Source organism: Bufo bufo, chromosome 1 (assembly GCF_905171765.1).
Source record: "Bufo bufo chromosome 1, aBufBuf1.1, whole genome shotgun sequence".
NCBI classification, from domain to species: Eukaryota; Metazoa; Chordata; class Amphibia; order Anura; family Bufonidae; genus Bufo; species Bufo bufo.
Window position 1 is genome coordinate 1,540,831 of NC_053389.1, and position 24,040 is coordinate 1,564,870.

Consider the following 24,040-nt stretch of genomic DNA (forward strand, 5'->3'; position numbering starts at 1 on the left):
CCACAGTGCCTCCATATGATGCCTCTTCCCTACATGCAGTGCGGAGGCTGTATGTCAGTAACCCTCTGGAGGCACTCCGCAGTCTAGAGGCGCTGTATTACCCGGTCAGTGCTGCGCAGGGTGTAGTCAGATTCCTGGGTCCTAACACAGAACCTGTACTAGGGCCCCTGACCTGCCATGTCTAATACTGGTGTCTTCTAGGCTGTGGGGCCCGGATGTGTCTGCTACCTCTGCACCCCTATATACAATAATATCTGCACCCCTATAGCCTCCTTCTGCACCCCTATATACAATAATATCTGCACCCCCTATATACATTGATATCTGCACCCCTATAGCCTCCTGCACCCCTATAGCCTCCTTCTGCACCCCCTATATACATTGATATATGCACCCCCTATATACAATAATATCTGCACCCCTATATACATTGATATCTGCACCCCCTATATACATTGATATCTGCACCCCTATAGCCTCCTTCTGCACCCCTATATACAATAATATCTGCACCCCCTATATACATTGATATATGCACCCCCTATATACAATATCTGCACCCCTATATAGATTGATATATGGACCCCCTATATACAATGATATCTGCACCCCCTATATACAATATCTGCACCCCCTATATACATTGATATCTGAACCCCCTATATACATTGATATCTGCACCCCCTATATACATTGATATATGCACCCCCTATATACAATATCTGCACCCCTATAGCCTCCTTCTGCACCCCTATATACATTATCTGCACCCCCTATATACATTGATATCTGCACCCCCTATATACAATAATATCTGCACCCCCTATATACAATATCTGCACCCCTATATACATTGATATCTGCACCCCTATAGCCTCCTTCTGCACCCCTATATACATTAATATCTGCACCCCTATAGCCTCCTTCTGCACCCCCTATATACGATAATATCTGCACCCCTATATGCATTGATATCTGCACCCCCTATATACATTGATATCTGCACCCCCTATATACATTGATATCTGCACCCCTATAGCCTCCTTCTGCACCCCCTATATACAATAATATATGCACCCCCTATATACATTGATATATGCACCCCCTATATACAATAATATCTGCACCCCTATATACATTGATATCTGCACCCCCTATATACATTGATATCTGCACCCCTATAGCCTCCTTCTGCACCCCCTATATACAATAATATCTGCACCCCCTATATACATTGATATATGCACCCCCTATATACAATATCTGCACCCCTATATACATTGATATATGCACCCCCTATATACAATAATATCTGCACCCCCTATATACATTGATATCTGCACCCCCTATATACATTGATATCTGCACCCCCTATATACATTGATATCTGCACCCCCTATATACATTGATATATGCACCCCCTATATACATTGATGTCTGCACCCCCTATATACATTGATGTCTGCACCCCCTATATACATTGATATCTGCACCCCCTATATACATTGATATCTGCACCCCCTATATACATTGATATATGCACCCCCTATAGCCTCCTTCTGCACCCCCTATATACATTAATATCTGCACCCCCTATATACATTAATATCTGCACCCCCTATATACAATAATATCTGCACCCCCTATATACAATAATATCTGCACCCCCTATATACATTGATATCTGTACCCCCTATATACATTAATATCTGCACCCCCTATATACATTAATATCTGCACCCCTATATACAATAATATCTGCACCCCCTATATACATTGATATCTGCACCCCTATAGCCTCCTTCTGCACCCCCTATATACAATAATATATGCACCCCCTATATACATTGATATATGCACCCCCTATATACAATAATATCTGCACCCCTATATACATTGATATCTGCACCCCCTATATACATTGATATCTGCACCCCTATAGCCTCCTTCTGCACCCCCTATATACAATAATATCTGCACCCCCTATATACATTGATATATGCACCCCCTATATACAATATCTGCACCCCTATATACATTGATATATGCACCCCCTATATACAATAATATCTGCACCCCCTATATACATTGATATCTGCACCCCCTATATACATTGATATCTGCACCCCCTATATACATTGATATCTGCACCCCCTATATACATTGATATATGCACCCCCTATATACAATATCTGCACCCCTATATACATTGATATCTGCACCCCTACATACAATAATATCTGCACCCCCTATATACATTGATATCTGTACCCCTATAGCCTCCTTCTGCACCCCTATATACAATAATATCTGCACCCCCTATATACATTGATATCTGCACCCCCTATATACATTGATATCTGCACCCCCTATATACATTGATATCTGCACCCCCTATATACATTGATATATGCACCCCTATAGCCTCTATCTGCACCCCCTATATACATTAATATCTGCACCCCCTATATACATTAATATCTGCACCCCCTATATACAATAATATCTGCACCCCCTATATCCTCCTGCACCCCTATATCCTCCTGCACCCCTATAGCCTCCTGCACCCCTATAGCCTCCTTCTGCACCCCCTATATACAATATCTGCACCCCCTATATACATTGATATATGCACCCCCTATATACAATATCTGCACCCCTATATACATTGATATCTGCACCCCCTATATACATTGATATCTGCACCCCCTATATACATTGATATATGCACCCCCTATAGCCTCCTTCTGCACCCCTATATACATTAATATCTGCACCCCCTATATACATTAATATCTGCACCCCCTATATACATTAATATCTGCACCACCTATATACAATAATATCTGCACCCCCTATATACAATAATATCTGCACCCCCTATATACATTGATACCTGCACCCCTATATCCTCCTTCTGCACCCCCTATATACATTGATATCTGCACCCCTATATTCTCCTTCTGCACCCCTATATACAATAATATCTGCACCCCCTATATACATTGATACCTGCACCCCTATATCCTCCTTCTGCACCCCTATATACATTAATATCTGCACCCCCTATATACATTGATATCTGCACCCCTATAGCCTCCTTCTGCACCCCTATATACAATAATATCTGCACCCCCTATATACATTGATACCTGCACCCCTATATCCTCCTTCTGCACCCCTATATACAATAATATCTGCACCCCCTATATACATTGATACCTGCACCCCGATATCCTCCTTCTGCACCCCTATATACATTAATATCTGCACCCCCTATATACATTGATACCTGCACCCCTATATCCTCCTTCTGCACCCCCTATATACATTGATATATGCACCCCCTATATACAATATCTGCACCCCTATAGCCTCCTTCTGCACCCCTATATACATTAATATCTGCACCCCCTATATACATTAATATCTGCACCCCCTATATACAATAATATCTGCACCCCCTATATACATTGATATCTGCACCCCTATATCCTCCTTCTGCACCCCCTATATACATTGATATATGCACCCCCTATATACAATATCTGCACCCCTATAGCCTCCTTCTGCACCCCTATATACATTAATATCTGCACCCCCTATATACATTGATACCTGCACCCCTATATCCTCCTTCTGCACCCCCTATATACATTGATACCTGCACCCCTATATCCTCCTTCTGCACCCCCTATATACATTGATATCTGCACCCCCTATATACATTGATATATGCACCCCTATATACAATATCTGCACCCCCTATATACATTGATATCTGCACCCCTATATCCTCCTTCTGCACCCCCTATATACATTAATATCTGCACCCCCTATATACATTAATATCTGCACCCCCTATATACAATAATATCTGCACCCCCTATATACATTGATATCTGCACCCCTATAGCCTCCTTCTGCACCCCTATATACATTAATATCTGCACCCCCTATATACAATAATATCTGCACCCCTATATACATTGATACCTGCACCCCTATATCCTCCTTCTGCACCCCCTATATACATTAATATCTGCACCCCCTATATACATTGATATCAGCACCCCTATAGCCTCCTTCTGCACCCCTATATACATTAATATCTGCACCCCCTATATACATTAATATCTGCACCCCCTATATACAATAATATCTGCACCCCCTATATACATTGATACCTGCACCCCTATATCCTCCTTCTGCACCCCTATATACATTGATATCTGCACCCCTATATCCTCCTTCTGCACCCCTATATACAATAATATCTGCACCCCCTATATACATTGATACCTGCACCCCTATATCCTCCTTCTGCACCCCTATATACATTAATATCTGCACCCCCTATATACATTGATATCTGCACCCCTATAGCCTCCTTCTGCACCCCTATATACATTAATATCTGCACCCCCTATATACATTGATATATGCACCCCTATATACAATATCTGCACCCCTATATACATTGATACCTGCACCCCTATATCCTCCTTCTGCACCCCTATATACAATAATATCTGCACCCCCTATATACATTGATACCTGCACCCCTATATCCTCCTTCTGCACCCCTATATACAATATCTGCACCCCCTATATACATTGATACCTGCACCCCTATATCCTCCTTCTGCACCCCTATATACAATAATATCTGAACCCCCTATATACAATAATAATAATATCTGCACCCCCTATATACAATAATATCTGCACCCCCTATATACATTGATACCTGCACCCCTATATCCTCCTTCTGCACCCCTATATACATTGATACCTGCACCCCTATATCCTCCTTCTGCACCCCTATATCCTCCTTCTGCACCCCTATATACAATAATATATGCACCCCCTATATACATTGATACCTGCACCCCTATATCCTCCTTCTGCACCCCTATATCCTCCTTCTGCACCCCTATATACATTGATATCTGCACCCCCTATATACATTAATATCTGCACCCCCTATATACATTGATACCTGCACCCCTATATCCTCCTTCTGCACCCCTATATACATTAATATCTGCACCCCCTATATACATTGATACCTGCACCCCCATATCCTCCTTCTGCACCCCTATATACAATAATATCTGCACCCCCTATATACATTGATACCTGCACCCCTATATCCTCCTTCTGCACCCCTATATACAATAATATCTGCACCCCCTATATACAAGAATATCTGCCCCCCCTATATACATTAATATCTGCACCCCTATAGCCTCCTTCTGCACCCCTATATACAATAATATCTGCACCCCCTATATACATTGATACCTGCACCCCTATATCCTCCTTCTGCACCCCTATATACATTAATATCTGCACCCCCTATATACATTGATACCTGCACCCCCATATCCTCCTTCTGCCCCCCTATATACAATAATATCTGCACCCCCTATATACATTGATACCTGCACCCCTATATCCTCCTTCTGCACCCCTATATACATTGATACCTGCACCCCTATATCCTCCTTCTGCACCCCTATATCCAATAATATCTGCACCCCCTATATACATTGATACCTGCACCCCTATATCCTCCTTCTGCACCCCTATATACATTGATACCTGCACCCCTATATCCTCCTTCTGCACCCCTATATCCTCCTTCTGCACCCCTATATACAATAATATCTGCACCCCCTATATACATTGATACCTGCACCCCCATATCCTCCTTCTGCACCCCTATATACAATAATATCTGCACCCCCTATATACATTGATACCTGCACCCCTATATCCTCCTTCTGCACCCCTATATACATTGATACCTGCACCCCTATATCCTCCTTCTGCACCCCTATATCCTCCTTCTGCACCCCCTATATACAATAATATCTGCACCCCCTATATACATTGATACCTGCACCCCTATATCCTCCTTCTGCACCCCTATATACAATAATATCTGCACCCCCTATATACAAGAATATCTGCACCCCCTATATACATTAATATCTGCACCCCTATAGCCTCCTTCTGCACCCCTATATACAATAATATCTGCACCCCCTATATACATTGATACCTGCACCCCTATATCCTCCTTCTGCACCCCTATATACATTAATATCTGCACCCCCTATATACATTGATACCTGCACCCCCATATCCTCCTTCTGCCCCCCTATATACAATAATATCTGCACCCCCTATATACATTGATACCTGCACCCCTATATCCTCCTTCTGCACCCCTATATCCTCCTTCTGCACCCCTATATACAATAATATCTGCACCCCCTATATACATTGATACCTGCACCCCTATATCCTCCTTCTGCACCCCTATATACATTGATACCTGCACCCCTATATCCTCCTTCAGCACCCCTATATACAATAATATCTGCACCCCCTATATACATTGATACCTGCACCCCCATATCCTCCTTCTGCACCTCTATATACATTGATACCTGCACCCCCATATCCTCCTTCTGCACCCCTATATACATTGATATCTGCACTGCATTTCTGTGTCAGTGCCTCCATGGCCCCGTGACTTCAGGGCACTCCTCTGTGGATCTTGTTTTTGTAGCCAGCACAGAAACGTCTCTGCTCCCTCGGGTTACTATGGGAACAGAGGGCGGAATGATTAGAGGGTGTGAATGTGGACGGGGAAGCTGCAGCCCTCGGTGCTCGGGGAATCTGCAGATCTTTAGTAAATCAGCCGTCGATGAACCGAAGGATTGGCCGATCAGTGATCGTCTGCCCGGAGATTGCAGGTAGGATCTCCTAGTCCAGTGATGGCGAACCTATGGCACGGGTGCCAGAGGCGGCACTCAGAGCCCTCTCTGTGGGCACCCGCACCCTGGAGAAAGTCTATGGTGTACCAATATGCCTCAGACTTTTCCTGCTATTCATCAGTGCAGCACATTGAATGTAGGCAGGTTATTATAGCTAAATGATAAAGTACATGGAAGATATATGATATTGGTGTTCAGGGTAAATCGCCGTGTTGGCACTTTGCGATAAATAAGTGGGTTTTGGGTAGCAGTTTGGGCACTCGGTCTCTAAGGGGTTCACCATCACTGTCCTAGTCCGTCTAGTCCCGGGGTCAGGACTGTTCTGCGTCGGCCCTTCTGTCCCGGGGTCGGGACTGTTCTGCGTCGGCCCTTCTGTCCCGGGGTCGGGACTGTTTGGCGTCGGCCCTTCTGTCCCGGGGTCGGGACTGTTTGGCGTCGGCCCTTCTGTCCCGGGGTCGGGACTGTTTGGCGTCGGCCCTTCTGTCCCGGGGTCGGGACTGTTTGGCGTCGGCCCTTCTGTCCCGGGGTCGGGACTGTTTGGCGTCGGCCCTTCTGTCCCGGGGTCGGGACTGTTTGGCGTCGGCCCTTCTGTCCCGGGGTCGGGACTGTTTGGCGTCGGCCCTTCTGTCCCGGGGTCGGGACTGTTTGGCGTCGGCCCTTCTGTACCGGCAGGTGTACATCAAGCAGAGGTCGGGCTGATCCTCCATCATGGAGCTTCCACCCAGGACAGGAGGGCCCGGGGTTCACCTGCCACATCTTTCCATAAGCCTAAACTACCCTCTTAATGAAGTGAATCTGTAGAGGGACGTCGTGCATCAACCTGGGCTGGGCCCCCTTGGTCCAAGGGCCCCTCCACGGCTTCCTAGCCTGTGTAGGGTGCATGCATGTTCCCCGGTGTATTCTGCCGGGTCACTGGGCGGCATTTCAGGAGGCCTGGTGTTCCCTCCGTGTGTGGTCATCAGGGTCTCCTCCTGCTCACCTACAGCCAGTAGGAGAGGGGAGAATCCGACTACGCCCAGGGGTGTTGTAGTCTGTAACCACGGAGACAGATCATTCTGCATAGCAGCTGTAGACACAAAGCTGTAGGATATTGCAGTGAAGACCCCCTGGGATGTCTGGTACAGCGCGGACCGCCTCCATTCCAAGCACTTAGAATGATTATACTTGATGAAGTGAGGACCTGATAAGGATTTCATAAGATGCCGGCGGAGCGGGCGACATTCCTCAGCTCGGACCCAGACGTCTCCTGTAGGTATGCCGCCAGGAATGCTGAGAAGGGCCCTCCTAAAGAAGGGGCCCCTGCTCTGAGGACTCGGGTCTCCACTTCACTGACACAATGGGACGCAGTGTTCCTCTGGTGAAAAGCGTCTCTCGCTCCTTTGTTCTGCTTTCTTGGCAAGAAATGAATTGCTCGAGGAGTTTTAGGAGATTGGAAATGTATGGATGCTTCTTTCTTAAAGGAACAGCGCCCCTCTTCTCCATGGGCCGTGCGGCTCAGCCATGGAGGGGTCTCATCCATGTTTTCTAGTCTTATACGGCTGCTGATAATGTGGGAATATTAGAGGCTTCCCTCTGTGGGACAGTCCTTTCTTTATGATCATATACAGGACACTAGGGGGCAGAGCAGAGGCCATCAACCCCATATTAAAGGGCTTTCTGCTGAAAACAGCGCCACCCCGTCCATGGGTTGTGTCAGGTACTGCAGTCCAGCTCCACTGACCTGAATGGAGCACAGGGGAATCGGGAGCGGAGCCCCCTTTATCCTGAGCCCTATAGCAGGTGCATCAGCGCCTCTATGGTGTGAGAGCCCATGGAGGAGGTGGCGGACCTACTGCAGGGCCCTAAGAAAGAGGGGCCCCCCTGGCCGGAAGCTGGTCGTTCCAGTGTCAGGCTGCACACAGTGCGTATTACATGCAGCGACGTGAGATCTGCCAACCCCATGTACACGCTGCGTTCATCCACCAGTGGCTGTAAACTTTGCGTCGTGTCAGTCCATCCGCAGCTGATGGTTGTGCGGGTCCGTGGCAGGTGATTGTGCGAATCCGTTGCTGGTGATTGTGCAGATCTGTAGCTGAAAAACATGAAAATAGCGCGGCTTTATGTGAGGTTTTTATGGCGCGTTTCATGCTACTGTCATACAAATCCTGGCCTTAGGCCTCCTGCACACAAACATGTGCGCCCCGTGGTTGTGCTGCAGCCCGCAAAATGCGGACCGCAATGCACGAACACCGTCCGTGGGGCAGCCGCAGTGGATCGCGGACCCATTCACTTTAGGCCTCTTGCACACGACCATATGTATTTTACGGTCCGCAAAAAAACGGATCCACAAAAAATATGGATGACATCCGTGTGGATTGTCCCATTGAAATGAATGGTTCCGTATACGGTCCGCAAAAAAAAAACAGAACGGACACGGAATGAAAATATGTTTGTGTGTATGAGGCCTTAATGGGTCCGCGATACGGCCGTTCCTCAAAAAGATAAGACATGTTCTATCTTTTTGCGGAACTGAAGTATGGGACGAAAGCCCACGGAAGTACTCCGTAGTGCTGCTGTAGGGTTCCGTGCTTCCGTTCCGCACCATTCCACATATCCGGATTTGCGGACCCATTGAAGTGAATGGGTCCGCATCTGTGATGCGGAATGGCCACGGAATGGCGCCTGTGTATTGTGGATCCTCAATACGGTAAAGGGAAGCCTTAGGCTGGGGCTATACGACGACATTCGGCTCGGATGGATTTTTGTAGGACGCATGTACTTGTTACAGACACCACTGAATATCAGTACAAACATTGTCGCACGACAGATTTTGTTGGGCAGCCGGACCCTTAGGGCAGGTTCACACAGAGGTTTTTGGAGGAATTTTTGAGGCAGATTTCTGCAGTTATTTCAGCCAAAGCCAGAAGTGGATCCGGCAGGAAGGAGACCATAATGTCCTTCCGTTATATTTCCAATTCCTTTCAAATCCACTTTGGCTAAAAAACCTGCAGGAAAATCTGCCTCAAAAACTCTGTGTGAAGCTGCCCTTACAGTCTCTGCTGCAGTGACCTGCAGGGGGAGCTCCTGAGTAATTCTCAATGGCTCGCTGCATGCATGGAGTCTGGACTCCTCCTTCCTCTTAGGTACTCTGTATTTTAAAGGGGTTTTCCGAGACTTTAATGCTGACTAGCTGTCCTCTAGATAGTTCATCAGTATCTGATCGTTTGGGGTCCGACACCCAGGACCCCGATGATCAGCTGTCTGAGAAGGCACCGCTGCTCCTGTGAGCTCCGTGGCCTTTTCCGTGCTCACCAAGCACTGCGCCGTTCATTGTATAGTGTCCGTGCTGGGTATTGCACTCGGCCTTATTCCCTTCTATGGGGCTGAGCTGCACCTGGGACATATGACCAATGAATGTGAACCCACCGGTCTAGGGTAAGCTGTGAGAAGGCTGTGTTACTCAAAGAGCAGATCGGCGGGGGTCCCGGGAGGTAAAAAGGGACCACCTTCACTTCACCTACAGAGATAGTAGATGGAGAGCAGACCCTGTGCACACCAGCAGATCGGCGGGGGTCCCGGGAGGTAAAGAGGACCACCTTCACTTCACCTACAGAGATAGGATGGTGTGCACAGGGTCTGCTCTCCATCTACTATCTCATGCTGACATAAGTCGCAGTTATAAGTGGGTTTTGATTTCAACTCACTTTTAACATATTTGACATATTGCAGTTACCTCATGGTGGCTTGTAGAGTGGAGTCTTCTCTTTGTAGAGTTGGAGTCTTCTCTTTGTAGAGTTGGAGTCTTCTCTTTGTAGAGTTGGAGTCTTCTCTTTGTAGAGTTGGAGTCTTCTCTTTGTAGAGTTGGAGTCTTCTCTTTGTAGAGTTGGAGTCTTCTCTTTGTAGAGTTGGAGTCTTCTCTTTGTAGAGTTGGAGTCTTCTCTTTGTAGAGTTGGAGTCTTCTCTTTGTAGAGTTGGAGTCTTCTCTTTGTAGAGTTGGAGTCTTCTCTTTGTAGAGTTGGAGTCTTCTCTTTGTAGAGTTGGAGTCTTCTCTTTGTAGAGTTGGAGTCTTCTCTTTGTAGAGTTGGAGTCTTCTCTTTGTAGAGTTGGAGTCTTCTCTTTGTAGAGTTGGAGTCTTCTCTTTGTAGAGTTGGAGTCTTCTCTTTGTAGAGTTGGAGTCTTCTCTTTGTAGAGTTGTGAAAGTTTTCAAGTGTTCCCCAGCATCTATTGAGAGTGCTGTTCCTGTGGATATGTCGGGTGGATGACCCTGCTGGATATCTTTGAGGATCAGATTGTTTCGAGGGGTAGTGCTCACCAATCTGATAGAATTACTATCTGGAGGGCCCCAGGCTGGCAGGTTCAGGGAGATCCTCGGTGCTTCTGCAGTGCAACCAGATGTGAACTGTGCCATAAATGCTAACCCGACTCACGTCGTCCCATAATGCCAGTTACAGGTGTTTGTGGGGTTCATGCCGTACCGTTATATTCTGGGAACGATGCAGTCACAATAACGTCCGGGATCAGACATAACTGCAGCCACATCTCCTTAACTCCTTCAATGCCTCAGTCAATGGTTCCCTCTGTCACCCAAACTCTCTCTCTCCCCTCTTGCCAAAACAAAATAATATCCTGAAGGTAACTATCGACCAGGTTCTTTAGGGGTTAACTGACCAAAAAGCACCTTGTAGTGTGAAGTATGTGGCGTCCATATATAACCATGTCCAACGCGTCTCCTCTCTTGCTCCTTAGGATCAGATCTCTGAGGACGCAGCCATGTCTGGAAGCCGCTTCGCAGTCCTCGCAGGATTTCTACTGACTGGTAAGAGTGGCCAACGAGAAGGTGAAATTCTGCATTTCCCCAACAGGTGGGAGTATATTCCCTGGGGGAGGACCTGTTCCCGGCAGTGTGAGGAGTCGGTCCTATACCGTTGGACTGACGATGCCACATTTCCCTTTAGTCCCAGCACAGACTCGCGCAGCCTTGATTTTGGCCGGCCCTCGCGCTGCTGGTGGCAGATCCCACCGCTGACCTGCATGGGGTCTGCCGGGCGTTCCTGGGTCTCTGCTTATGGTTAGATTGCTGGGTTTTATCAGGACAGTGCCACCCACCTGTCTCACCGCTGTGGTCAGGGAGAGGTAAGTGGTGCCACCCACCTGTCTCACCGCTGTGGTCAGGGAGAGGTAAGTGGTGCCACCCACCTGTCTCACCGCTGTGGTCAGGGTCAGAAGCGCCTTGTGGACAGTAATGAGTCCCTTCTGCACCGATGTGATCCGGCCTGATCTACATAACAGGAGGAGCGCCACCTGCAGGACACCGGCCGTACCTCAGTCAGGTGACAGCTAGAAAGCCTTTATCAGGAGGCACGAGGCGCTGAGTGCGAGCAAATATTTAATATATACTGTATATAAAACACACCCCCTTATCATACATCACATCTTACTAACTTTACCATATACTGTATATATCGTACATACTGTAAGGGACGGTGTACATGTCGTGGGGTCAGCAATGACAGACTGCGGGGGTTAAAAGTCCAAATAGCGCTTCTGGGAGCAGCATTTCTGTGCACTTTTTTCCCCACCACAGGCGCCCATGATTAGGTGGTACATGTAGCTGTGCGGACCCCCATGATTAGGTGGTACATGTAGCTGTGCGGACCCCCATGATTAGGTGGTACATATAGCTGTGCGGGCTCCCATGATTAGGTGGTACATATAGCTGTGCGGACCCCCATGATTAGGTGGTACATATAGCTGTGCGGACCCCCATGATTAGGTGGTACATATAGCTGTGCGGACCCCCATGATTAGGTGGTACATATAGCTGTGCGGGCCCCCATGATTAGGTGGTACATATAGCTGTGCGGACCCCCATGATTAGGTGGTACATATAGCTGTGCGGGCTCCCATGATTAGGTGGTACATATAGCTGTGCGGACCCCCATGATTAGGTGGTACATATAGCTGTGCGGGCTCCCATGATTAGGGGGTACATATAGCTGTGCGGACCCCCATGATTAGGTGGTACATATAGCTGTGCGGGCTCCCATGATTAGGGGGTACATATAGCTGTGCGGACCCCCATGATTAGGGGGTACATATAGCTGTGCGGGCCCCTATGATTAGGTGGTACATATAGCTGTGCGGGCCCCCATGATTAGGTGGTACATATAGCTGTGCGGGCCCCCATGATTAGGGGGTACATATAGCTGTGCGGACCCCCATGATTAGGTGGTACATATAGCTGTGCGGGCTCCCATGATTAGGTGGTACATATAGCTGTGTGGGCTCCCATGATTAGGGGGTACATATAGCTGTGCGGACCCCCATGATTAGGTGGTACATATAGCTGTGCGGACCCTCGGTTGCTGGATGCACACAGCGGTGACTAGGAGCAGCCACTATATGTGCGGGGTCGTCTCTCCTGAATGTAGATGCCCAACGGCATAGGTAGGTTTAGAGTAGGACCTGCCTGACTGAGACCACCTTGGTAGGTGGGCACAGATGTGTTTTCATCAAAATATATTGTCTGAGAGTCTCAGATCTTATTATATCAGAGTGAGGGCTTGGGCTACTGTCACACTGGATCCGGCAGGGTTCGGCATAAACGCTTCCGTTACTGATAATACAACCGTCGTCTGCGTCCGCTATGAACGGATCCGGTTGTATTATCTTTAACATCGCCCAGGCGGATCCGTCATAAACTCTATTGAAAGTCAATGGAGGACGGATCTGTTTTCTATTGTGGCAGAGAAAACGGATCCGTCCTCATTGACTTGCATTGTGTGCATCCCAGGATGGAAAGCAAACTACAACATGTTGCGGTTTTCTCTCCGGTATGGAAACGCAACTAAGCAGAACGGAATGCATTTTGGAGCTCTCGGTTCTGTTCAGTTCATGGGGACAAAATGTAAGCAGTTTTTCCGGTATTGATCCCCTTTGACGGATCTCAATACCAGAAAACTAAAACGCTAGTGTGAACGTAGCCCTAGTCGGTATGTAATGTTTGCATCTATTGTATTAGCGCGTTATTTTCCGTGGTTTTCCTTTTATTAATGTAGCTATGCGCGTCCCTATGTTCAGCTGTTGTATCGTGCAGGTGATTTCTGATTAGTTCATCTTCTCAGCGCAGCACAATTCGTGGCATCCAAGTTAACAGCCATATGGCCTAAAACGCAGCACAGAATACATCAAAACTAACGCCTGCCCCGTCAGGGAGCTAATTAGGCAGGTGGTCTCTGACCAATACAGCGCAGTTCACACAGGGTTAATCGGACTCAGACCGCTAGCAGGTACCTTCCCCGGCTTTCTGAGGCCTGATTGTATTCCCTAGTAATGAATAGATCGCCTCAGGTTGGGCACGTTCAGCCATCGCACAGAGCGCTCTGGATGATGCATCTCCCCGGCCTATGCTCCACTCTGGATGATGCATCTCCCCGGCCTATGCTCCACTCTGGATGATGCATCTCCCCGGCCTATGCTCCACTCTGGATGATGCATCTCCCCGGCCTATGCTCCACTCTGGATGATGCATCTCCCCGGCCTATGCTCCACTCTGGATGATGCATCTCCCCGGCCTATGCTCCACTCTGGATGATGCATCTCCCCGGCCTATGCTCCACTCTGGATGATGCATCTCCCCGGCCTATGCTCCACTCTGGATGATGCATCTCCCCGGCCTATGCTCCACTCTGGATGATGCATCTCCCCGGCCTATGCTCCACTCTGGATGATGCATCTCCCCGGCCTATGCTCCACTCTGGATGATGCATCTCCCCGGCCTATGCTCCACTCTGGATGATGCATCTCCCCGGCCTATGCTCCACTCTGGATGATGCATCTCCCCGGCCTATGCTCCACTCTGGATGATGCATCTCCCCGGCCTATGCTCCACTCTGGATGATGCATCTCCCCGGCCTATGCTCCACTCTGGATGATGCATCTCCCCGGCCTATGCTCCACTCTGGATGATGCATCTCCCCGGCCTATGCTCCACTCTGGATGATGCATCTCCCCGGCCTATGCTCCACTCTGGATGATGCATCTCCCCGGCCTATGCTCCACTCTGGATGATGCATCTCCCCGGCCTATGCTCCACTCTGGATGATGCATCTCCCCGGCCTATGCTCCACTCTGGATGATGCATCTCCCCGGCCTATGCTCCACTCTGGATGATGCATCTCCCCGGCCTATGCTTCACTCTGAAACTAAAATTCTGCAAGGAGAGCAACCACCTGGTCACTCTTGTGCTCCATCCAGGCCAGAGGAGCATGGTCTGTCAACACAAACTTCCTACCCTCCAGATCAAATTGTAGAGACTCCAGCAGCCACTTGATGGCCAAACATTCTCGTTCCACTGTGGCCTAGTTTAGCTCTGCTGGGGTCAGTTTTCTGCTCGACTACATTACCGGATGTTCCTCCCCATTTACCATTACAGGACCACTCCCAAGCCTAGATCAGACGCAACAGTCTGACCCAGGAACTCTTTCCTAAACCTTCACTTTAGACTCTGAAAATCCTTCTCCTCCTCTGGAGTTCGCTTCACCGATACTGACTTAACAAAAGGCGGTAAGTCACTGAAGCTGCGATCGAGATGAAAGTTGGTAGGAACCTCTGGTAGTGTCCAGTGATGCCCAGAAATGCCCTGACTTGTTTCTTTGTCAAGGGCCTAGACCAGTTCTGATTGTCTCCACTGGGGTTTAACCAATAATGTAGCCCAGGTGTCTTGCTTCCTCTAGACCCACTGCGCACTTCTCAGGGTTTATGATTAGGCCCGCATCCCTAATGGAGTCCATCACGGCCTGTACTTTCCAGAGGTGAATTTTCCAATCGGAACAAAAAATTACCACATCATCAAAGTAAGCAGCGGCGTAATCATGATGTGGCCTCAAGATTAGGTCCATCAACCTCTGGAATGTAACAGGGGCTCCATGTAACCTGAAAGGCATCACTACATATTGGAACAGCCCCTCTGGAGTGGAGAATGCCGTCTTCTCCTTGGCCTCATCCAACGTATCTGCCAATAACCATTGGTGAGATGATTGGTTGTGATACACCTTGCCTTATCAAGCCTCTCGATCAGTTCTTCTACTCTGGGTATCTGGTACGCATCAGAGTTGGATACCTCATTTCATTTTCTGAAGTCATTACAGAACCTCCAAGTCCCCTTGGGCTTCAGGATTAGTACAGTGGGGCTCGACCACTCACTGGTAGACTCTTCACTGACCCCTAGATCAAGCATGCACCTTAACCGCCTCTCTGAAGGCTTCGGGTCTCCTGTATGGCTTCAGGGTCACCTTAGGTTCAGTTTTAACGTGGTGTATTATCACGTGTGTTTGGCCTGGTTGGTCAGAAAACCTCCTTCTGTTTTCCTGCAGGAACTCCTCACGATTCTAGTTATTTCCACAGCTTGATCCGATTCACATGATACATCTGGAGGGGTTTTCTCCTGTCTGGTTGGTACACCTTGTAGTTCTTGTCACCCACCTTCTCGTAGAGACCCTGCCACTTTGCCAGGAACATGTGACATTGGGGCACTAAATGAAGGACTCCTGGATTTCAGCTCCTCAGCCTGGCAGATCTGTTATAACTCTTGGCAGATGCTCTTTGACAACAAGCATCACGGTCACTATCCAGTCTTACATCTGTGCCACATTTATATGGAGAAGCCTCACATGCCTCCTCGCCAATATCTAACAATCCTTGCCCCATAAACTAACTCAAAGGGAGAAAACCCTGTAGAAGCTTGGGGCACCTCTCTGATGGAAAACATGAGGTAGGTAGCAAGTAGTCCCAGTCCTGGCTGTCCTTCTCTACTACCTTTTTCAGCATATGCTTCAGGGTCTTGTTGAACCTCTCGACCAACCTGTCTGTCTGAGGGCGATATGCAGAGGTACGGATGTCTGATTTTAAACACTCTGTAGAGTTCTTTCATCACCTGCGACCTAAAGGGTGTTCCCTGGTCAGCGAGGATTTCTTTAGGGATCCCTGTGCTGGAGAACATACAGTATAACATAAATCCGTATCCTTGGAAGCCATGTTTTTTGAAGGCCCAGCTTCAGAGTAACAGGTGGCCTAATCTAACGCAACCAAAACGTACTGTGTCCTCTAGCAGACTTGACAATGGGACCCACCAAATCCATAGCAATTCTCTCGAATAGCACTTCAGTGATGGAAGAGGCACCAAGGGGCTATGAAAATGTGACATTGGGGCACTTATCAGGGGCGCTGTAATTCTTTACTTCCTGATCTACCCCAGGCCACTAAAACCTTTGGCGGATCAAGTAGCATACGTCGGACTTTGGTACCAGAAGCTGCTCTGATAATCCTGTGCAGGAGATCACCATTCATGGCAGAATGCTGGTCGGCTCCTGGCTCCTGTGGTCTGCCATTTATCACGGGAACACGTTCTCATGCATTGACCAGAGTCGGAGGTCTCTCAATTGCTCAGTACCAAAGTTATCTCTAGATACTTCCAAATCAGGCACATTTTCTCCTTCTAAGACCTGCAAAGGAAAAATGTCATCTTCACCACTATCCATTTCATTAAACCCCACATTATCAATTTAAGGGAAAGGCACATGTTCTGCAGGAGTTTCATCACTCACTGCAGGAGGGGTTCCTCTTCTCCACAACTCCCAAAACTACGGGAAGTTGCGGTCCCAAGGGGCCCCTATAGTAGGTTGCAGTGCTCACACACCATAAGGTGTCCCAATATTGGTGCCCACCACAGTAAGGGGCCCCTATAGTAGATCGTACTGTCCAGACACAGTAAGGGGCCGCTATAGTAGGTAGTAGTGTCCACACACGGTAAGGGGCCCCTATAGAAGGCTGTAGTGTCCACACACAGTAAGGAGCCCCTATAGAAGGCTGTAGTGTCCACACACAGTAAGATGATGTATGATGGGATTGCAGGTGTATTTACAATCCTGAGTGCGGGTTTCTGAGCCTCTTTTCAGTGGTTGTAGGGCAGTCCGTAACCTTCTCTGTGGGAGTAGCTTTGACACGGGGGACCCCTCCTCTCACTGGTTGTTGTAAGGTCATCAGCCCTGCTGGTTGGTTGGTGTACTGCAGGAAGTCTTCTGCATAGGATTAGGGTGGCGGTACACCCTCGTGGCTTCCATAACATTGCTGCCATATCAGTGTCCTACACCCCCTAGTGCGAGCAGGAAGAGCAGGCCGACCAGCTCCTGGCCGACCGCTGCAGTCCATGTCAGATACCAGGTGTGGTAGGACATGGCTTTTGATGACCTACCTGCGACCCAACAAGAAAAGACTAACCGCCAATCTGCCATCCTGAAAAAGGTCTTCCTGCTCGCACTATTGTTTTCCGAGGGTTTATTGCCACGCTAATCAATGGGCGCTGGGTCCGTTTTGGGTCTGAGAAAACGGATCCGGCACCATTGGCATACATTGTGTGTCAGGACGTCTTGCTCCGTATCCCATGACTGCTGCTTGCAGTGGTTTTCTGTCCGGCATGGGAACGCAACGGAAGGGAATGCATTCTGATGAACTCCGTTCCGCTCAGTTTTGTCCCCATTGACAATGAACGGGGACAAAACTGAACCGTTTTCCTCCGTTTTTCAGATCCTATGATGCAGATGTGAATGTGGCCGCGCATTTCACGTCCAGCTGTATGCTCTGAACGTCGGGGTGATCTTCTGATCGCAGCGTCACAGTCACATTTATTCGTCGTTATCCATCGTTGACCCTGCACTTCATACCCTTTGGTACTTTGTTTGCAAATGTCCCCGGCTTTCCCTGTTACATCATTAACCCCTTCCTGACAGCCGCCATACATGTACAGCGCAGCAGGAAGTGACTTCCCGACAGAGCGCTGATCAGGTGGGCGCAGAAACAGCGTCATCTCGATCAGCCGCAGGGCCCAGATGTTCCTGACAATGAGCCCCTGCTGCATCTGCCGGAATCGGTGAATATACCGATGCTGGTGCATTAACTCCTTGTATGCTGCGGTCAATGCTGACTGTGGCATGCATGGAATTTGCGGAGGGAGGGGCTTCCTCTCCAACCCCATCAGGTCCCCGCGCTGCGGTGACAGACCCACTGGCTGGTATGGCAGCTTGATGCCTTCCACGAGCAGCGGAGCCTGCCAGCTACAGAGGAGACCCGGCCCGCAGGCTGTGTGACCCTGGCAGGCAGTGCGTTACAATGCACACTGTAGAGGGGATCAGACCCCCACTGGTCAACCAGAGAGGGTGGATTCTCTGTATCAACCAAGGGACGGCAGCCACAGCAAGAGAGAATCTGTACCACTACCTACAGGATTAGATACTATGGCCGACAGCGGAGTCAGGAAACCGGTACTGCTCCAATAGAACCGCAGTCAGTGTGAACTGAGTCCGATAGCAGACACGGTGGTGATAAGTGGTACTGCAGAGAAGACTGGAGTAATGGCAGAGACAAGCCAGAGGTCAGAAGCCGGTATCGGATAGTAGCGTGGTTCAGAGGATCGGACAGGCTCGGGGTCAGACAGGTCCAGTAGTCGATGCAGGTGGCAAGCAAACAGAATGGTCAGAACAGAACACCCTTTGCTATTACTGATAGTAACTATTACTGGAAGAGGAAGCTGCTATCCGCCCAGGGGCCGTGCTGGGAGGCAGGAAGCAGCGGGCACGCGCCCCAGTGGGGGGACACCAGCATGGGATAGTGCACGGAGGATGTGTCTGGCAGGCACACACCTTCCACATCTGGAGGAGACAGAGGCAGGAGATGCTGGGGATATGACAGGTCAGACAGCGGGGGGTATGGCAGAAGGCCCAGGACGATGGACATAGTGGTAAATGAAATACATGGGGCACCTCTGTCTCTGCTGGTGCCAGAGCCGAATCCCAGACCCAGTGCTCATCCTCCACTATGGCCTCTGACTCTTCGTAGATCTCCTTGGCTTGCACAATAACTTCCGTATGTCTGCCGTCTTGCAGAGCCAGGTCCCAAGTCCAGAGGTCGTCTTCCTCTGTCGCCTTAGGTCCGATGCATTATCTCCTTGTAGATTGTAACTGCTTTGTCTATAGTCTCCCTCTGAATCCTCTGTCTTCTGTCTGATGAGCCTTGCTGTGTCCCACCGCTGCCACCAGGTTGTCACAGAGCGTCGCGTTGAGTTTCCTTCATACAACGGTCGGACGATCCGGAGGGAGCGCACTCCGAGATTCCTGGTTCTTTACGATGATATTTCCAGACCGTGATCTACCCCAGGACATGACTGAACCATGGACTATACAGATAATGGACGGTTATAACTAAAGCAAGTGGATCCGTATGGACTACAAGTCAGATGGCCAGCTCACTTACTGGCCTCGTGTCCGGCTTATATCTCATCATCATGTATAACCTCCATCCTCCTTATCAGCCATGGACCTTCAGACCCTCAGTCATGTAGATTACAGACATTCAGGGCTGTCGACCACTTCAGATCACCTTGGAATGTGGTGGGGGAGACAGAACAGCATGGACTATTCAGAAGATGCTGTCCCCACCCCCACCTACCAATGGATTTGGTGGAATGATGAGAATACAAAGTGAAGAAGTTGGGTGTGGTAGTTGTTAGTTGCTGTTTTGTATAGGGAGGGTCAGGATCTAAGTTGAGGCCAGATCCTGGGACCATGTGTGAGGATTGTCTGGTCCGGGAGATGTTTTGAGGCCGTCCCCTGAGATATCCTCTTGGATTGGATTACAAATAAGAGTTGAGCTCCATCTGGATCGACTGACTGCTGTATGAAAGAACAACTCCCGTGACGGACACCTCAGTCCATAACAGTGCCGCCATATCTGTGTCCTACACAGTGCTTCCATAACAGTGCCGCCATATCGGTGTCCTACACAGTGCTTCCATAACAGTGCCGCCATATCGGTGTCCTACACAGTGCTTCCATAACAGTGCCGCCATATCGGTGTCCTACACAGTGCTTCCATAACAGTGCCGCCATATCGGTGTCCTACACAGTGCTTCCATAACAGTGCCGCCATATCGGTGTCCTACACAGTGCTTCCATAACAGTGCCGCCATATCGGTGTCCTACACAGTGCTTCCATAACAGTGCCGCCATATCGGTGTCCTACACAGTGCTTCCATAACAGTGCCGCCATATCGGTGTCCTACACAGTGCTTCCATAACAGTGCCGCCATATCAGTGTCATACACAGTGCTTCCATAACAGTGCCGCCATATCTGTGTCCTACAAAGTGCTTCCATAACAGTGCCGCCATATCTGTATCCTACAAAGTGCTTCCATAACAGTGCCGCCATATCTGTATCATACACAGTGCTTCCATAACAGTGCCGCCATATCGGTGTCCTACACAGTGCTTCCATAACAGAGCCACCATATCAGTGTCATACACAGTGCTTCCATAAGTGCCGCCATATCAGTGTCATACACAGTGCTTCCATAACAGTGCCGCCATATCGGTGTCCTACACAGTGCTTCCATAACAGAGCCACCATGTCAGTGTCATACACAGTGCTTCCATAACAGTGCCGCCATATCGGTGTCCTACACAGTGCTTCCATAACAGTGCCGCCATATCGGTGTCCTACACAGTGCTTCCATAACAGTGCCGCCATATCGGTGTCCTACACAGTGCTTCCATAACAGTGCCGCCATATCGGTTTCCTACACAGTGCTTCCATAACAGAGCCACCATGTCAGTGTCATACACAGTGCTTCCATAACAGTGCCGCCATATCGGTGTCCTACACAGTGCTTCCATAACAGTGCCGCCATATCGGTGTCCTACACAGTGCTTCCATAACAGTGCCGCCATATCGGTGTCCTACACAGTGCTTTCATAACAGTGCCACACACTGTGCTGACATAACATATATAGTGAGCAGTGTGCGTCCTGCAGCTGTATACGGTATATACTGATCCTCTGCTTTACCTCCCCCAGTTCTCTCCTGTATAGATACATATATATAGTGAGCAGTATATACTGATCCTCTGCTTTACCTCCTCCAGTTCTCTCCTGTATAGATACATATATATAGTGAGCAGTATATACTGATCCTCTGCTTTACCTCCTCCAGTTCTCTCCTGTATAGATACATATATATAGTGAGCAGTATATACTGATCCTCTGCTTTACCCCCCCAGTTCTCTCCTGTATAGATACATATATATAGTGAGCAGTATATACTGATCCTCTGCTTTACCCCCCCCCCAGTTCTCTCCTGTATAGATACATATATATAGTGAGCAGTATATACTGATCCTCTGCTTTACCTCCTCCAGTTCTCTCCTGTATAGATACATATATATAGTGAGCAGTATATACTGATCCTCTGCTTTACCTCCCCCAGTTCTCTCCTGTATAGATACATATATATAGTGAGCAGTATATACTGATCCTCTGCTTTACCTCCCCCAGTTCTCTCCTGTATAGATACATATATATAGTGAGCAGTATATACTGATCCTCTGCTTTACCTCCTCCAGTTCTCTCCTGTATAGATACATATATATAGTGAGCAGTATATACTGATCCTCTGCTTTACCTCCCCCCAGTTCTCTCCTGTATAGATACATATATATAGTGAGCAGTATATACTGATCCTCTGCTTTACCTCCCCCAGTTCTCTCCTGTATAGATACATATATATAGTGAGCAGTATATACTGATCCTCTGCTTTACCTCCCCAGTTCTCTCCTGTATAGATACATATATATAGTGAGCAGTATATACTGATCCTCTGCTTTACCTCCTCCAGTTCTCTCCTGTATAGATACATATATATATATATAGTGAGCAGTATATACTGATCCTCTGCTTTACCTCCTCCAGTTCTCTCCTGTATAGATACATATATATAGTGAGCAGTATATACTGATCCTCTGCTTTACCTCCTCCAGTTCACTCCTGTATAGATACATATATATAGTGAGCAGTATATACTGATCCTCTGCTTTACCTCCTCCAGTTCTCTCCTGTATAGATACATATATATAGTGAGCAGTATATACTGATCCTCTGCTTTACCTCCTCCAGTTCACTCCTGTATAGATACATATATATAGTGAGCAGTATATACTGATCCTCTGCTTTACCTCCTCCAGTTCTCTCCTGTATAGATACATATATATATAGTGAGCAGTATATACTGATCCTCTGCTTTACCTCCCCCAGTTCTCTCCTGTATAGATACATATATATAGTGAGCAGTATATACTGATCCTCTGCTTTACCCCCCCAGTTCTCTCCTGTATAGATACATATATATAGTGAGCAGTATATACTGATCCTCTGCTTTACCTCCTCCAGTTCTCTCCTGTATAGATACATATATATAGTGAGCAGTATATACTGATCCTCTGCTTTACCTCCTCCAGTTCTCTCCTGTATAGATACATATATATAGTGAGCAGTATATACTGATCCTCTGCTTTACCTCCTCCAGTTCTCTCCTGTATAGATACATATATATAGTGAGCAGTATATACTGATCCTCTGCTTTACCTCCTCCAGTTCTCTCCTGTATAGATACATATATATAGTCAGCAGTATATACTGATCCTCTGCTTTACCCCCCCCCCAGTTCTCTCCTGTATAGATACATATATATAGTGAGCAGTATATACTGATCCTCTGCTTTACCCCCCCAGTTCTCTCCTGTATAGATACATATATATATAGTGAGCAGTATATACTGATCCTCTGCTTTACCTCCTCCAGTTCTCTCCTGTATAGATACATGTATATAGTGAGCAGTATATACTGATCCTCTGCTTTACCCTCCCACAGTTCTCTCCTGTATAGATATATATATATATATATAGTGAGCAGTATATACTGATCCTCTGCTTTACCCTCCCACAGTTCTTCCCTGTATAGATACATATATATAGTGAGCAGTATATACTGATCCTCTGCTTTACCTCCTCCAGTTCTCTCCTGTATAGATACATGTATATAGTGAGCAGTATATACTGATCCTCTGCTTTACCCTCCCACAGTTCTCTCCTGTATAGATATATATATATAGTCAGCAGTATATACTGATCCTCTGCTTTACCCTCCCACAGTTCTCTCCTGTATAGATATATATATATATAGTGAGCAGTATATACTGATCCTCTGCTTTACCCTCCCACAGTTCTTCCCTGTATAGATACATATATATAGTGAGCAGTATATACTGATCCTCTGCTTTACCTCCCCCAGTTCTCTCCTGTATAGATACATATATATATAGTGAGCAGTATATACTGATCCTCTGCTTTACCTCCTCCAGTTCTCTCCTGTATAGATACATATATATA

At 47.8% G+C, this 24,040-nt stretch overlaps 1 protein-coding gene across 1 annotated transcript in view; it reads left to right on the forward strand.

The window, feature by feature from the left end:
• Nucleotides 1–6,651: 6,651 nt before the first annotated feature.
• The window catches only part of LOC120986747 (carcinoembryonic antigen-related cell adhesion molecule 5-like), a 30,351-nt gene continuing 12,962 nt past the window's right edge, over nt 6,652–24,040 (forward strand). The window contains exons 1-2 of the mRNA XM_040415462.1: nt 6,652–6,770; nt 11,517–11,586. Of these exons, the coding sequence (XP_040271396.1) occupies nt 11,541–11,586 (46 nt within the window). The 5' untranslated portion in view covers nt 6,652–6,770; nt 11,517–11,540. The remainder of the gene's footprint in view (nt 6,771–11,516; nt 11,587–24,040) is intronic.